This window comes from Phacochoerus africanus, chromosome 11 (genome assembly GCF_016906955.1).
Source record: "Phacochoerus africanus isolate WHEZ1 chromosome 11, ROS_Pafr_v1, whole genome shotgun sequence".
Classification (NCBI taxonomy): Eukaryota; Metazoa; Chordata; class Mammalia; order Artiodactyla; family Suidae; genus Phacochoerus; species Phacochoerus africanus.
The window spans coordinates 52,639,341-52,657,389 of NC_062554.1; the positions used below are offsets into that span (position 1 = coordinate 52,639,341).

Here is an 18,049-nt window from a genome sequence, read left to right on the forward strand (position 1 = left end):
GGGCTTAACAAGGCCCCACCCTATGCAAAAGTCCCTGGTCAAAGCAGCCCAGACTCCTTTTTTTTTAGGGCAGTAAAGCAAAGCTACTGCTCCTTTTTTTCTTTTTAGTTCGCACCTGCGGCATATGGAAGTTCCCAGACTAGGGGTTGAACCAGAGCTTCGACTGCAGGCCTATTACCACAGCCATGGCAACGTCAACGCCAGATCTGAGCCACATCTGCCAGAGCCTTAACCCACTAAGCAAGGCCAGGGATTGAACCTGCATTCTCATGGAGACAGTGTTGTGTTCTTAACCCACCTAGCCACTACAGGAACTTCGAGAGCTGCTTCTTGAGGAGACTTAGTTTCTACCCTGGGGTTCATATGGACACGGCTCTAGGTTAACAGTAAAAACAGACAGTTCTGAGAAGGAACCACTCTTCCCCATCCTCCTCATGCTTCTCTGCCCTCCCCCCCCCCGCCCCCAACCCCTGCTTCCTTCCAGAGAAGGGAGTCTCCCTGCTTCAACACAGCTCCTTCGGGCAGGTATTTTCCCAGCCTCCCCATAAAACGCTTGCCCTGGATCCTTTTTCTTTGGAGCCTGATGAAGTCACAACAGAAGGGATTAACTTGGCTCCTGGATGGGAACAGGCGATTTGCAGGGGTCCAAGACACTTCAGAGTAAGATGCTTGCCCACCCCAACCACAAGCTGTAAGCAGCTTTACACAAACAGGGGGTTACATGGGGACCCCCAGCTTCACAAGCTACTCTTCATGAAAGCAGCATTCTCTTTTAATAGAAAATCATATCAACCAAATAAAACCTGTCAAAGCTACATCATTTAAAATATATACAATTTCAAACATAATATTACAACTTTAAGGAAAATAAAACATACTTTCCAATATGATACAAAAACATGCATCTTGAAATAAGTCATTGCTTTAAAAGAGAGCAACACAGGTGAAATTCAGTCATAAAGTGAACTTCTTGGCAGTACCGTAGCTGGAATGAGACTTGCCTCATGATCAGCTTAATAAGGATGTATCAGTCTTTGCAGACCCATTCAACAAAAACAAAACCCAGAAAGACATGCCTTTTTCTTAAAGACCACTTCAAAAGGTTTAAAACATTGCCATTTCACTTACACCCTGTACAGCACCTATCAGCAGACGATGAGTGCATAACTGAAAGAAGGGCGAAAAAAGGCAGTAAAATGATGAAATGAGATAGGAGTGGGGAAGTTTCGTGCTGAAACAAAGACTCGAAGGGAATTCTAAGAGAAGGCCTGACTCATTCCAGGATCATTAAGCAGAGAGAAAGTCAAATTCCCCAGACAGGGTTGGTGGGGAGGGACGTCATGGGGAGAAATGAGGGCTCCGGGAAGGCCAGGGGCCCATGGAGGACAGAGACAGCTTCTCTAGTTGTGGAGCTGGAGCATCCAAGGAATCTGTTGGCCAGGTGGACCAGGGCTTCCAGAACTGGACAGGTCCCATCAAAAGAGCAAACTACAGTGCTTTCGGAAAGCAGTGTGGAAAAATGGAAGGAAATCAGATCACAGCTCCAGGGGAGTTCAAACTGGGGCTCTGTGGCCCAGGTGGGTGGCCTGGGGACTTTACCACCTACTTTGTAGATCTGACTTAACAACAGGGATTTGAGATAGCAGTAACAAGCACCAAGCACCACACCTGGCACACAGCAGTTGCTCCACAAACATTTGTGCCACCTCCCACGCCATACTGTCCTCTGACTTCCTGGCATGTGATATTACGCAGAACTGTTTAGGGGGGTCTGTGCAGGGCATAAACGTTCTGAACAACTCACGGTTAGAGAGAACTGATAACTCCTAAATATGAAGGTAATTATATATATATATATATATTTATATTTATATATTTCAACATATAAAGGCTTTTTTTATATAAATAAAATACAATAAAACGAATAACACTTAAAACAGCGTTACTAATAATATAAATAAAGCAGTCCACAATGAGATTGCCCTAAAGGGAAAGTCGTTTTCTCTTCCTAGTGGACAAATCCCATATTCAAACTCAATCTTTAAAAGCAGTTTATGACCTAAGGCTCATGGTAACATACCTCTGGTTCCTGAATCAAAAGGACCGCCTCCAAACACACACTCCCCAGTTTTCTAAAACTCCCTTTGTGCCCACATCGGTGTAACTGGACTGGCAGACACAAGGCCTGTTTTCGTATTCTATGTGCTAGGACTTTGTCCTTTGAAAGCCACACAAGTAAGAGATGGTTATGCCCCTCCAAAGCTAACTGCATTGAAGCAACATGAAGAATAAATCCAGTACGTTACAGGCATGGACGTCTGGAATGGAGAACTTGACTCTACAGCATCCCTGATTCCTGACCATGAGATTATATCCACTACATTCCACACCAATCCTTGCATACTGACCAAGCTTACACAGCACACTCCAATAACAGTTCTAGTTATAAAAGATAAAGACATGTGTAAAGGAATATTGAGGCATTTATACAGAAAGTTGACTAATATGGTAGTCTGGTCTATTTCACTGCAATCGTTGGGAAACAAAAAAAAATTTGTTCATACTGGGACTGCTTCACTTTACATAAAAAGAATTGTTTGCTGCTTCTCTCCCAAAGAGATGCACAGTTCAAAAAAGAGCAGTGACACACATAAAACTTGACTAAAACTATGAAATACACATAAAGTGTTGTTTTGTCTTTAGATGTGGAGAAGAAAAACCTTCCAACAGCAGCTGCAAATGTCCTTGTCACTCAGAGGCAGCAATAAATGTGATTTATGAACTGTGCTAATCAAGGCTTTAGGTGCCTGTTACAATGATGACATTCTGAAAACATGTCAGGAAATTTCAAAGCTCCACATTCTTTTGACACTCACATCTTCCAGGTATTGCCCATGCTGGGAGTTAGAAAATGCTGATTTTCTTGGTGGCACCATGAGGACCTCCTAGACTAATGGGAGAGCTTCTGCCAAGATAGTCCTCTGAGAACCCTCCTCCTTCTTCTTAAAATGTTTATCTTTCTCTTCCGGTCACCACTTTAAAGTCTTAATTTGTTTCTACTCTGAGAAGCAGTCAAAAAAGAGCCCCATGGTGACATTTTATAGACTAATGCAACTTTGAGTTTTAAGAGGCATTCCTTTTCTCTCTGGCCTCTGCTCCCTTTCTGCCTTCTGCCATAACCTAACCAGACTTTAACCTCAACCATGTCCAAGACACTGCTTGTGATTAGTGCCTAGAAAATTGGATATAACTTGTGCCCACTGCAGATAGTCAGTCAACAGGTCAACCATCACTTCCATGGAAATCACTTCACGAAATTCACAAGACATGTGCTATTGTAAACATCGGGCTACAACCGTGGTTGACTTCAAATGTTCTCAGCAAGTTTGACCACATGATAGTGAAAGGCAGCTTTCCATCTGAACACTTGCAATGGCCTCTGCAATTCCTTCTTAGCTGCATCATCCAACAGATGGAACCCCTGCTGGAGGAGCTCTTACTGCCACCGAGGCTCTTGGACCACAGGGAATGACCCCACTGCTCGCCAACGACTGAAAACTATGCCAGACTGGTTTGCTTACTACTGAGGGGGAGGAAGGACTAGGGAGGGAAACTCTTAAGGCATAAATAATATAAAAGGGCACACATGTTAAGATACATTCATATGACATTACTACTGCAAAAAATAAATAATGATTTTTCTCTGAATTGAATTAATGTCCTTCACACAGTCCATCTCCAGGCCTGTTTTGTGCAGTTACTGGCTTGAAGTGGGAACATGACTAGGCATTTCCACACCCTCAGGTTTCCTGGGGTTGCTGAAGGACGCCTGAAGGGCTGTCTAGAGGAATGCCAGGAGAAGACCACGTTGTCTTTTCAGTACAGTCCGTTGAAACAGGTGGCAAAATAAGAGGATTCCAACTTAAAATTTTGTTCTCTGTTTCTGAATGGACACAGCTGTCTCCTGAAAAAACAGATTTGGAAGCATTAGGGAATGACAAAGGCTGATTTTTACAAAGCAATTGAAAAACATCATTTTGAGCGATAAGGAAAGAGTAACGAGCAAAATTAAAGCCCAGTTATGTTTAGTTTGAATTTGAGGGAGACAATAGGTTTAAAACGTTTACAGTAATGTTGAGCTCTCAGGAACAGATATACAATTCATCTGAGGGGTAAACCCTTTAAAAACCCCCAAATAACCACCTCGAAGACGAGCTACAACTCGAGTCAACTCAAATGGAAAAGAAGCCCAGGGTCACGAAATGTATCCTTCCAGCAAGTCTACTGTTCAGGTACAAACTGAATCAAAGCCTGTTTGGTCCAGGTCCAAGAGATTCTCATACTAAGTGAAGTTAGACTGTCAAAGACAAACATCCTATTATGATATTACTTATATGTGGAATCTAAAAAAAGGACACGAATGAACTTATTTGCAGAACTGAAACAGACTCACAGGCTTTGAAAACAAACTTATGGTTACCAAAGAGGGTAGGTGGAAGGGAGGGAGGGACAGACTGGAGGTATGAGATCAGCATATGCACTCTGTGGTGCATGGAATGACTGGACAACAGGGACTTGCTATTATAGTGCAGGGAACTCTACCCAGTGTTCTGTGATAATCTATGGGGTAAAAGAATCTGAAAGAGAATGGATGTGTGTACATGTATAATTGAATTATTTTCTTGTACAGTAGAAATGATCACAACATTGTAAATCAACTATACTTCAATAAAACTTTAAAAAAATGAAAAAAAAAAGCCCATTTGATTTTCAAAATGTAATGAGATTAACAGCCTGAGATGAAGAATGTAACAGAATTTCAAAGAATCCTTTATGTGGTCAATTCTTTTTGAAGTATCCAATACCCCCTGCCCAATATCTAAGAAATATGTAAGCTGACCACAGAAAGAATACTCTGAAAGCACCATCTTTCCTGATATAGTTCTTAGTTAACTGAAGACTATCTAGAAACTTAAGATTTATAATGTCTTGCTATACCTCTGTTGAACTCTGCTGTATCTTCCACACAATCAGAGTTGATCTCAATTCTGTTGTCTTGACAGCAAACATGCTGAGCAGGCCTTGGTGCCACGTCACGTTGGATGCTCTCCTCAGGTGACTGACCACAGTCAGGGACGGTGGAAGCCAGACACATAGCCATCTTCATGTGACTGAGGGCCTTCATTTCCAAACCATCTTGAGGATAAGGTGCTACCACTGGGACCACAGGAAGGGGGCTGCTGCTGAATGTGCTGTTGGTTTTGGTGAAACACCTACAAAGTGTAAATCAAAAGAAACAGAATTGTGTCCAACACTCATTTTGAAAAATCATTTGGTTGTTGGCTTTTTTTTTTTTTTTTTTTGCTTTTTAGAGCCACACCTGTGGTATATGGAAGTTTCCAGGCTAGGCGGTCAAATCAGAGCTGCTGCTGCCAGCCTATGCCACAGCCACAGCAATGAGGGATCTGAGCCATTTCTGAGACCTACACTGCAGCTCACAGCAACGCCAGATCCCTAACCCACTGAGCAAGGCCAGGGATTGAACCCATGTCCTCATGGATACAAGTCAGGTTCGTTACCACTGAGCCACTACTGGAACTCCTGTACTCACAGATTGTTAAGAAAAACTGGTGCTTAAAAATTACTCAATGATTCACTACGATTTGAAATATCAAGATCTCAAAAAGTACAGTTAAATACAACAGGAGAATGCATCAAAAGGCAAACCACTTAAGAATGGACCCATGTATGATGACCTATCCCATGCTTCCTGTGCCTTAGTCCAGTGTCAAAAGTTATCTCCCATTTCATAACTAACTAGCTCTTGAATATAGCACACAGAAGGAAAAGGCCTTTCACACTGGAAGTAATGAGGGAGAAAAAGAGAGGAAGAGGACAGAAAACTAAAAAACTTATGGCTATATGAGAGAAATAACCTTATGAAAGCCAAATAATAAAACCCCACACTGTTTTGAAATCAGATACGGCCCCTGTCACTCTTGGAAGACACACTACAAGAATTAGGCATTCAAAACATAGGTTTTGTTTATTTTTTTATCTTTTCTTTCCAGGATTAATTGCTGGAATTTATTAGTACTGACATTCACTTCAATTCTGCCCTTCTTTTATTTCCTGCCCTCATCCAGATATGTGTTTTCTCTATTTTTTTTTCTTCCTGTTCCTCAGCTTGGATAATTTCTTCTTTTTTTCAAATGATTTTTATTTTTTCATTATAGCTGGTTTACAGTGTTCTATTAACCTTCTACTGTACAGTAAAGTGACCCAGTCACACATACATATATACATCCTTTTTCTCACATTATCTTCCATCATGCTCCATAACAAGTGACTAGATATAGTTCCCAGTGCTATACAGCAGGATCTCATTGCTTATCCATTCCAAAGGCAATAGTTTGCATCTATTAATCCCAGATTCCCAGTCCATCCCACACCTTCCCGCTCAGCAACCACCAACTTGAATTAATTTCTACTAATCTTCTAGTTCATTGACCCTTTTCTGTTGTCTCCAATCTGATGTTAAGCCCAACCAGTAAATTTTCCACTCTAGTTATTTATACTTTTAAGCTTTGGAATTTCCATTTGATCTCTTTTTATAGTTTCTATTTCTCAGATGAAAACTCCCCATGTGAATTCACTGTATGTATATCTTCCTTCAAGTCCTTGAGCAAACTTGTGACAGCTGCTTTAACATTGTCTGATAAATGTGACTTCTGGGTCCTCTCATGGTCTATTTCTATTGATCTTTCCCCTCCTTGAGGAAGTATCACATTTTCTTATTTCTTCACATGTAATTTTTTTTTTTTTTAACTGGATTTACCTCTCTGATTCTTGGGTATTCTGTTTGCCTCAAACTCCATCCTCTGACATGTTCAGGTTTTGTTCTTGCCTCAAGACTGGAGAATGCCCTCATGAAAAATCCATTAACAAATGTCACCTATTGCCTTTCAAGATTAGATTTATTCAGTTTATGCTTGCTTCTGGTTACTCCCCAATACTTTAAAACTGTCCAGATTTCATCATTATTACCTGTGGATGATCAAGCTATTCTATCATTAACAGAAGCTGGAATTTCATTAGTATTTATATACAAAATAAAAATATTTTTTTAATTTGTAAAACTAGGAGTGAGAAAAGTTTGGAGAAAGCGTTTCATTTGGCTTTTATCTGGGCATGTTAGGTAGGAAACGTATAGGAAGGACTAGTAGTATGCTGGAGCTAGACATGTTAGGGAATAAAGATAAGAATCCTTTGGACTTCCACACTTTTGAAATGCAGTTTATTTACAATGTTGTGTTAGTTTCTGGTGTACAGAAAAGTGACTCAGTTATATATATATATATGTGTGTGTCATATTCTTTTTTCATATTCTTTTCTATTATGGCTTATTATAGGATATTGAATATAGGACTCTATTTTATATATAGTAGTTTGTATCTGCTAACTCCAAGTTCTTAACTTACCCCTCCCCTATCTCCTTTCTCATTTGGTAACCATAGGTTTGTTTTCTATGTCTTTGAGTCTGTTTCTGTTTTGTAGATAAGTTCAGTTGTGTCCTATTTTAGATTCCACATATAAGTAATATCATATGGTATCTGTCTTTCTCTTTCTGACTTCACTTAGTAAGGTAATATCTAACCTTTGCATCCATGTTACTGCAAATGACACTATTCCATTCTTTTCTATGGCTGAATAGTATTCCATTGTGTATATATATTACACTTTCTTTATCCATTCATCTGTCAGTGGATGCTTTCATGCCTTGGCTTTTGTAAACAGTTCTACTATGAATACTTGGGTGCATGTATCTTTTCAAGTTAGAGTTCTGTCCAGACATATGTTCAGCGGTGGGACTGCTGGATCATATAGTAACTCTAGTTTTAATTTTTTGAGGAACCTCCATGCTGTTTTCCATAGTAGCTGCACCAATTTACATTCTCACCAGCAGTGCAGGAGGGCTCCCTTTTCTCCACACCGTCTCTAGCATTTGTTTATTTGTAGACTTTTTAATGATGGCCACTCTGACTGGTGTGGGTGGTGCTTCATTGTACTTCTGATATGCATTTCTTTAATAATTAGTGATGGTGAGCATCTCTTCATTTGCCTACTGGCCATCAGTACGTCTTCTTTGAAGAAAGGTCTATTTAGGTCTTCTGCTTATATTTTAATTGGGTTTTGTTGTTGTTATTGAGCTATATAAGCTGTCTTTCTATCTGGGAAATGAAGCCCTTGTCATTCACATTGTTTGCAAACATTTTCTCCCAGTCTGTGGGTTTTTTCATTTTGCTTAAGGCTTCCTTTGCTGCACAAAAGCTTATAAGTTTAATTAGGTCCCACTTGTTTATTTTTGCTTTTATTTCTGTTGCCTTGGGAGATTGATCTAAAAAAATTTGGTATAATTTATGTCAGAGAATGTTTTGTCTATGTTCTCTTCTAGAAGTTTTATAGTGACACATCTTATATATAAGACGTTAAGCCATTTAGAGTTTATTTTTGTGTATGGTGTGAGGGTATATTATAGCTTCACTAGTGGCTATCAAACTTTCCCAATACTATTTGCTGAAAAGATTGTTTTTTCTCTTGTATATTCTTGCTCCTTGTCAAAGATTAATTGACCATAGGGCTTATTTCTGGACTCTCTATTCCCATCCATTGATCCACATCTGCTTTGTAAACAATACCATGCTTTTTTTGATTGTTGTAGCTTTGTAGTGTTTTCTGAAGTTTGGGAGGGTTATGCCTCCTGCTTTGTTCTTTTTCTTCAGGATCACTTGGCAATTCTGGGTCTTTTATGGTCCCATATACATTTTAGGATTATTTGTTCTAGTTCTGTGAAAAATATCAAGGGTAATTTGATAGGAATTGCATTAAATGTGTAGACTGCTTTGGGTAGTATGGTCATTTTAACAGTATTAATACTTCCAATCTAACAGCATGGGATATCTTTCCATTTCCTTGAATCATCTTCAGTTTACCTTATCAATGTTTTATAGTTCTCAGCATATAAATCTTTCACCTCTTTGGTCAGGTTTATTCCTACGAATTTTATTTTTGTTGATGTAATTTTAAAAGGGATTTTTTTTTTTTTTTACTTTTCCTTTCTGATATTTCATTGTTACTGTAAATAAATATAACAGATTTCTGTATATTAATCTTGTATCCTGTTACCCTGCTAAATTCATTTATCCATCATTCTAGAAGTTTTTGTATGGAATCTAGTGTTTTCTATATATAGTATCATGTCATCTGCACATAATGACAATATTATCTCTTCTCTTCCAATTTGGATACCTTTTATTTATTTCTTGCCTGACTGCTGTGGAGGACTTCCAATACTATGTTGAGTAGAAATGGTGAAAATGGGCACCCTTGTCTTTCTTCCAGATTTTAGCAGGAAGGCTCTCAGCTTTTCACTGTTGAGGATTATGTTGGTTATGAGTTTGTCATAAATAACTTTTATTTTGTTGATATATGGTCCCTCTATACTCACTCTGGTAAGAATTTTTATCATGAATGCTTTTTCTGCATCATGTGGTTTTTGTCTTTTCTTTTGTTGATATGGTATATCGCAGTGACTGATTTGCATCCACTGGGCCATCCTTGTGATGCTGGGATGAATCTGAATTGACTGTGGCACATGATCTTTTTTATGTGTTGTTTGATTCGGTTTCCTAATATTTTGTTGAGAAATTCCGCGTCTATATTCATCAAAGATATTGGCCTGTAATTTTCTTGGACTTCCACCCTTTTTTTGTTGGCCACACCCATGGTATGCATAAGTTCCAAGGCCAGGGATCAAACATGTGCCACAGTAGTAACCAGAGCCATAGCACTGAGCCACCAGGGAACTCCTCACCCTTTTAACACAGAATGGTATGTTTCTAGAGCATAAGAAAATCAGTAAAAGGAAGTCCATGCAACTGTTACCAGCATCTCTGTTGGTTCAAGTTATTAGAAATACCAAACACTAAGCATAAGGATTGGACCCTGAAAGAGAGTTAAGACATCTGACACTAAATCAAAGTCTAACTTTAATTTCCCACAGAGAAATACATTCCTACACATTTAGCAGAATTCAGATACCAATCATCTGGCACAAAAGCACAGTATATCTGTCAGGTATTCATCTGCACAGAATAATTTGACTGCAGCATTTCTAATATGACAGTAATTTTAACTTTTAATAATATAGCAAAAAATATATACTTGATTCAAAGAAAACCTAAGTGTTCCCATGCGAGTAAAGCCAATAAAGAGTGGAGAAAGTGCTGGTATGGAAGGAAATTTGTTGGATTTAAAATCAAAGCCCTGGGCTGGACAGATCATGACTCAAGGAGAGCATGGCATTCCTTATTTTCTCTATTGTACACTTTATTCAACTCTGAATTTAAAATTTTTTTCTGGGATGCTGACAAGAGTGAACACAAATCTCCTGACAGCCATGGTAAAAATGTCCATGTTATCAATGTCTTGATATTAGTCTCTTCTCTGTCTTAATACCCAAGGAACTAGAAAATCCCCCTGGATGTATTCAATTCATGGGGTCCACAGACTCTAAAAAGAGTACTGGCCCAAAATGTAGGGTAAGGTCAAGGGGAAAATCTTTTTGAATTCAAATTGCTACTAGTGAGAATTTAATGGGTATTATCTATCTAGGTAAATAACCTTGCCTAGAAGAACACTTTATTCTAAAAGTATTTGCTGAGTACCTTCTAATTGTCAGACAGTGTGGTAGACACTGAAAATATAAAGGTAACTGCAATAGGTTCCAAATCTCAGTCTGGCAGAGAGGAACAAGTAAACAAATGGTTACAATATCATGTGGTAATTATAATTTAAGAAGATATAAAAGACACTGCGAGCACTCAGCCTTGAGATGGATTATGGATGTGCGGCCGATGAGAACAGGACACATCCAACATTCCAGTGTGTAGTGTCTGTGCTATTTCAGACTCAAGTGCCTTATAATCCAGGAAATTACATTAGATCACAATCATGAATTAGAGCGCAAGAAGGATTCTAATTTCAAAAAACCAGAAATATCTCTGGTGTGGGGAATCTATATGGCTACCATGATTTGTTGGAAAAAATTCTTAAATTCCTGGCTTCCGGTTATGACTGATGAATTTATATCAGAATAACTCTCCTGCCAAGAACAACTCAAAAAGATGCAGAAATTTCAGTTTAAATCTGTCAAAGTCATCAGAGAGATACCCCAGCACTTAAGTGGCTGAGATTCTAGAAAGAAGGTAAATGTGAGTTTCAGCACCATTTTCCCTTATGAGGCAAGTGTAGGATGCTCCTACATCCCAATTCAGTGTAGGATGAAACACTGAGACTCGAGCAGGAAGTGACAGCTAAGAAGCTGAGCAGAACTTCTGGCTGTTTCCTGGGGCTGGGAGGACAGAAATTGGAGTTCAGAGCCTGCCAAAGAGAAAAGGCCCCATAAACACCCCAGACTTTTAATTGAGCCCCTTGAAGGGATAGACAAGGTTTTTAAAAAGACTGAAACTCATCATTAAATAAACTCAATCCCTAATTGGGTTAAAATGATCTGCCCCTTCCCTAACCACCTGCCAAAAGCAAAAGTATATCCTTTCTGGGGGAAGAAAATACCTTCCAGAGCCTCTATGAGTTTTTAAATGCAGTGTCCAAAATTTAATAAAACATTTCAGGAGACAGAACAGAGAAAAATAAGTGATGTAGGTACCGAGTTAGGAGACAAAGACTTTAAAAGAACTGGATGAATATACTCAAGAAAATAGGTGACAAGATAGAGAATTTTATCAGAGACCCAGAATCTAATAATAACAATTAACCTGAAATTTTTAAACTAAAAAGTAGAATAACTGAAATGGAGAACTCAATATATGGGATTAAGAGCAAACTGACTCTAGATGACCAGAGGTTTACTGAACATGAAGTATGTTTCTGCACAGTATTCAGACTAAAGCGCAGACATGAAAGGATGGAAAATACAGAAAGAAGCTTAAGAGACATAGAGAAAGGTACAGAGAAAAGTTCAAAAATATGTGCAGGCACACCTCATTTTATTATGCTTTGCTTTATTATACTTTGTAGATAATGTGTTTTTTACAGATTAAGGATATGAGAACCTTACATCAAGCAAGTTGACTGGCACCTTTTTTCCCATAGTGTTTGCTCACTTTGTGTCTCTGAGACACATTTTTGCTAACTCTTGAAATATTTCCAACTTTTTCATTATTATTATATTGGTTTTGGTGATTTGTGATCAGTCACTGGACTGTAATTGTTTTGAGGTACCCCAAACATTGTTGTCTTATTTTAAGAAGTTGACAGTCTCCCCAACCTTCAACCACCACCCTGATGTGTCAGCAGCCATCGACATCCAGGCAGGACCTCTCCACCAACAAAAGTATTACAATTCACTGAAGTCTCAGGTAGTGTTTAGCATTTTTTATACAAAAAGGATTTTTAATTAAGGTATGTACATTTTTAGACATAAAAATCAAAAAATTCATGTGACATGCTTTACTGCAATATTCAATCTATTGCAACGGTCCAGGACTGAACCCTCTACTGAACCCATGCTGGTATGTCTGTATAGTTGGAGTTTCTCTGAGGGAGAGAAAAGAGAGGATGGGACAGAAGCTTTATCTGGAGAGAAAAAGGCTAAAAATTTTCTAAAACTGATGAAAGCTCAAGCTGTAGATTTAAGAAGTTCTATGAACTCCAAGCAGAATAAATACAAAGAAAATTACACTTTCAAACATGAATAATTAAACTCCTGGAAGCAAAAATACAAAGTGAAAGCCATAAAAGCAGTCAGAATCAGAAGACATTATTACCTTGAAAGTGAACAATTGTACAGATGATTTCTCAACCCAGACAACAGAAGCAATAAAACAATGGGACACCGTTAAAGCACAAAAAGAAAGTAACCACCAGCCTGGAATTTAATAAACAGTAATAAATATCCTTCCAAAAGGATAATGAACTGAAGAAATTTTCAGACCAAAAACTGAGAGAATTTGTCACCTTCAGACTTATACTACAAGTTTTTCAAAGTGAAGGAAAATGAATATCAGCAAAGGGAGGAAATACAGAAAGAGAAGAGTAGCAACAAAGGTAATGTTGGAAATTCTGAGTAAATTGCATTTATTATTGGATTAAGGGTGGAGTGAAAGTTTTCACTGTTTTGTCTCTTGCACAATGAAATGACTTTTTCTAATTTTAAACTTGAAAACATTGATGAAATAGAACTCTGTGTAGTCTGCCACATACAAAAATCTCTGCTGTTTTGCAAGAATTGAGGTAATCTGGGACCTGTTAATTTAGTGCTGATATTCTTTAGTAAACAGGAGAGGCCTATATGACCAAGCTATAGAATAGGAAAATGAGTATTACAGTGTCATACAAATAAAATATCCTTTCGCCAACAATCTGAATAGCACAAACTAGGAAATAGATTAAAATAGCAGCACAGGATTGTTCTTGGAAGAATATATTGAGTTAGTACTTGACCAAATATATTTTGGACACTCCAGTAAAACTACATAGCACTTCTGATATACTTTACAGAGAAGTATCCTATTTCTGATTACATAGTTGAATATTTGTTAAGTACGATTATGGACAGAATTACTCTGATTAGATAATTATATACATTTTGCCTTAACTTTCCACTTTTGATTATCCGTGGAGGGCAGGGACTAACCATCCATGAATCTTTTGCATGTGTGATGCTTATCTTCGTGAATATGTTTCCTGAGTTTCTTCTGAAACAGTTTTATCTTGGTGATGGTTTGTTTTCATATTCAGCTCATCTCTGCTGTTTCCTTTCACCACTGTGCCCTGTCATGTGGCTGACCTAGCCTTTATTTTCAGGAGGTCCTCAGTTACTATGCAACAGAACCCTGATGACATTCTTCCAGGGTCATGTCCATCCTCCATTCTTAGGTGGATGCTGCAGTGACCTGAGCCTTGCACTGGGAGTTTCCTTTTGGGAATTAGATTGTTGGTGACTGTCCCACAATAGGCGATAGTACATTTTGGGTGACTGTAAATGACCGAGTACATTACAGAATATGGCAAGCTCACATGCACACACACAATCTTACAAAGAGAAGACCAACCACTTAACTCCCACTTGACTCCCTGGCAACAGGTTTCAGTCTCCCATCTCAAAAGCAGGAGATATGTAACTTCCTCAAAAAGGAAGGTACTGATCAATTAAAGAAATGAGACAGTGCTTTTGAATTTTTTTTCCCCTTAGGGAATCGGGCGGATTACCACAGATAGGAGAGAATCCACCTCTTAGGCTTTGTGTGTTTCTTCCCGTTGGTTTTATGCCTAGTTCTGAATAGCTAAGTATTCAGGGATAGGAGGTGGGTTGAATCATAACAAATTAACCTGCTGGAGGATGAGTTTAGGTGTTCCAGACAAGTTGTTTTCATATTTAACAAAATGACTTGGGTAGACCAAACCCTAGTCCTGAAAGAGCTGCTACTACAGTGAAATGTTTTCATAGTCATCTCTACTTACTATTTTTATCTGAGTATATCTGACATCAGTGGAAGGTTTCAAGTTGGTGAAAGAGCAGCCCGAACCCAGTAACACAGAGACTTATAAGGTGATCATTATATAAAAACTTGGAGGTCATTTATAACATCTATGTTTTCTAAAGCACTATTCCCAATAGCTTTATTTCTCCTCTTGACTATCGGCCATGCATAGCTCATACTTTTTTTCCCAGATGGATTATATACATTTTTCCAAGCTGATTTTTACTTAGCTACTTCCTGCCCATTTCCAATCTCTCTAGGACACTTAAAGTTAATTTTTTGTTCCTTCCTGATGGGACTTCTCAGTTTGTTCGTCTGTGAATTTCATCAGTGTCCTCTCTGCTCTTTTACAAATTATCAAGACCAATGGTAAAAAGACCAGGTTTAATGTCAATCCCTTCCCATTAAACTAGCCAAGCAACTGACAAACCCCATTTGATTACATATCCAGAACTGCACTACTGCTTTTTGAATTGAGGAGAGGAGAAGGGTAGAAAGCTTTAGATTTATTTGATTAAAATCTGTTTAACTCTTAAAATGCCCATGAATAGGACTTCTCAGTTGAGTCTTTCATGTAGAGAACCGGCTCCCTGAAAAGCCACATTAAGATGCTCCTTTCCAGCTGCTCACACTTAGACATTACAAGCTATTCTTCAATCTGAAAAGGGTTCAAATGGACTGAACACAGTGAGGCAGGCAGTCCTCTACAAATGCCACAAAAGCCCTAGAACCAAAAAAAACATGGGTGCAGAGTGCATGCTCCCCTCTTACCTGTCCTCAAATTTTTACATCAATATGCCAGCCTAGATAACAAAGGCAAAGTTTTCTCTCCAGTTATTACTAAAAGAGAGAAATGATAAAAGGGGCCTAAGGTTGGCAATGACTTGCTGCTTAAAAGCCCACTCTAAGAAATACATTCCAGTTTCAACCCAAGAAGGCAGAGAAGAGACAATCTGGAGTGGCAAGATACAGTGCAGGGAAGGTTCCACATGGAAAGGCCTTGTCAGTTCCTGGGCATCTGTGGAGCAACAGAGCTGCCCTGGGTCAAGTTGAGTTTGATGAGGTACTACTGGTGTCTAAATAGTGCTGCAACGAACACTGGGGTGCCCATATCTTTTCTTTAAAAAAAAATTTTTTTTTAAGTGTAGTTGATTTATAATGTTCCTTCAATTCCTGCTGTGCAGCGAAGTGACCCAGTCACACACACACACATATATATATACACATTCTTTTTTTCATATGATCTTCCATCATGTTCTAACCCAAGAAATTGAGACATGTTTTCAAATTATGATTTTCTCCAGGAGTGGAACTGTTTGATCATACCATAGTTCTATTTTTAGTTTTTTAAGGAATCTCCACATTGTTCTCCATAGTGGTTGCACAAATTTACATTTCCACCAACAGTATAGGAGGATTCCCTTTTTTCCACACTCTTTCCAGCATTTGTTTGTAGACTTTTTGATGATGGCCATTCTGACTGATGTGAGGTGGTACCTCACTGTAGTTTTGATTTGCATTTCTCTAATAATTAGTGAGGTTGAGCATCTTTTCATGTGCTTTTCAGCCATCTGTCTTCTTTGTAGAAATGTCTATTTAGATCTTCTGACTAGTTTTTGACTGGGTTTTTTGTTTTTCTCATATAAAGCTGTATGAGATGCTCATATATTTTGGAGATTAATCCCTTATTGGTCGCTTTATTTGCAAAGATTTTCTCCCATTCCATGGGTTGTCTTTTTTTTTTTTTTTTTTCTTATGGTTTCCTTTGCTGTGCAAAACTTTTAAGTTTAATTAGGTCACATTTGTTTATTTTTGTTTTTATGCTCATTATTCTAGGCAGTGGATCCAAAAAGATATTGCTACGACTTATGTCAAAGAGTTTTTGGTTTTCCTCTAAGAGTTTTATAGTGTCTGGCCTTACATTTAGGTCTTTAATACATTTTGAGTTTATTTTTGTGCATGGTATCAGAAAGTGTTCTAATTTCATTCTTTTGCATGTAGCTGTCCAGGTTCCCAGCACCACTTCTTGAAGAGACTGTCTTTTTTCTATTGTATATTCTCACCTCCTTTGTTGTAGATTAATTCACCATAGGTGTGTGGGTTTATTTCTGGGCTTTCTATTTTGTTTCACTGATCTATATGAATATGATTTTTAAAAAGGTATCTCTGGAGTTCCCGTCGTGGCGCAGTGGTTAACGAATCCGACTAGGAACCATGAGGTTGCAGGTTCGATCCCTGGCCTTGCTCAGTGGGTTAAGGAGCTGGCGTTGCCATGAGCTGTGGTGTAGGTTGCAGATGTGGCTCGGATCTGTCATTGCTGTGGCTCTGGCGTAGGCTGGAGGTTATAGCTGCGATTCAACCCCTAGCCTGGGAACCTCCATATGCCGTAGGAGCGGCCCAAAAAATGGCAAAAAAAAATAAAAATTAAAAAAAAAATAAAATAAAATAAAAATAAAATAAAAAGGTATCTCTCCCCACCAAACTATAAGCTCAGTGAAGGCAGGGACAATGCTTATTTTGCTTACTGTTTTGTTTTGGTCACTGTATCCTCAGAACCCAGGGTGGTGCTTGGCCCACTAAGACCTTCAACAAATATCTGCTGAATAGATAAATAAATGGATGAATCTTCTTTCCTTTTCTCTCTCCTGATTTTATCATATCCCTTTTCTCATCTCTTTAAAGATCAAGGCAGTAAGCAAAAAATAATAAAAGAGGATTATAAAAAGAATATCTAATCACTTTAAACACTTAAGAAATAAAGCGAATAAATACCTTAAAAATTAAATATATAAAAACAATCAATCTGCCAAGGCTATTCCCCCCCTTGTTGATCCCCCCACACTTTTTTCCTTTTTACGGCTATACCTGCAGTATATAAAGTTCCCTGGCCAGGGATCGAGCACTGCAGCTGAGGCCTACACCACAGCCATGGCAGCTCCAGATCCAGGCCACCTCTGCTACATACACTGTAGCTGGTGGCAACCCACAGAGCAAGGCCAGGGATTGAGCCCACATCCTCACAGAGACTGAGTTAGGTTCTTAATCTGCTGAGCCACAATTGGAACTCCTCACCCATTTTTAAGTTCTATCACTTTGATACAAATGACTCTGAAATATATAGATCATTGTCCCAATCTATCCCCTGAAAACAAGACCAGCATTTTCATCTGTCTTCTTGACTTAGATATCTAACTGGCGCTTGAAACTCTAAAAGGCCCAAACTAAATTCATCATCTTTCCTCAATATATCATTTTATGAAGTTTCTTATTTCTAGGATTATCATCATGAAAACTACCAAGTCACTCATGTTTGAAACTTCTTATTCATTCTGAACCTTCCTTCTTTTCTAGATCCTTATCAGTCAATGGCCAAGTTCTAAAGATTCCAACAACTCTGAAGTCTCACTCATCTCTTTCTTGCTCCCCTCATTCCTTGCACGAAGGCAAAGGCCTTCATTACACAAGTAGTCACACTGGTCTCCTCT

The 18,049-nt window shown here is 38.5% G+C and overlaps 1 protein-coding gene across 3 annotated transcripts in view; it reads right to left on the bottom strand.

The window, feature by feature from the left end:
• Positions 1–754: 754 nt before the first annotated feature.
• CDON (cell adhesion associated, oncogene regulated) overlaps positions 755–18,049 on the bottom strand; it is a 98,866-nt gene continuing 81,571 nt past the window's right edge. For all 3 annotated transcript variants that reach the window (XM_047752823.1, XM_047752825.1, XM_047752824.1), the window contains exons 19-20: positions 4,999–5,273; positions 755–3,964 (exon numbers count right to left, since the gene is read on the bottom strand). In XM_047752823.1, the coding sequence (XP_047608779.1) occupies positions 3,801–3,964; positions 4,999–5,273 (439 nt within the window). In that variant the 3' untranslated portion in view covers positions 755–3,800. The remainder of the gene's footprint in view (positions 3,965–4,998; positions 5,274–18,049) is intronic.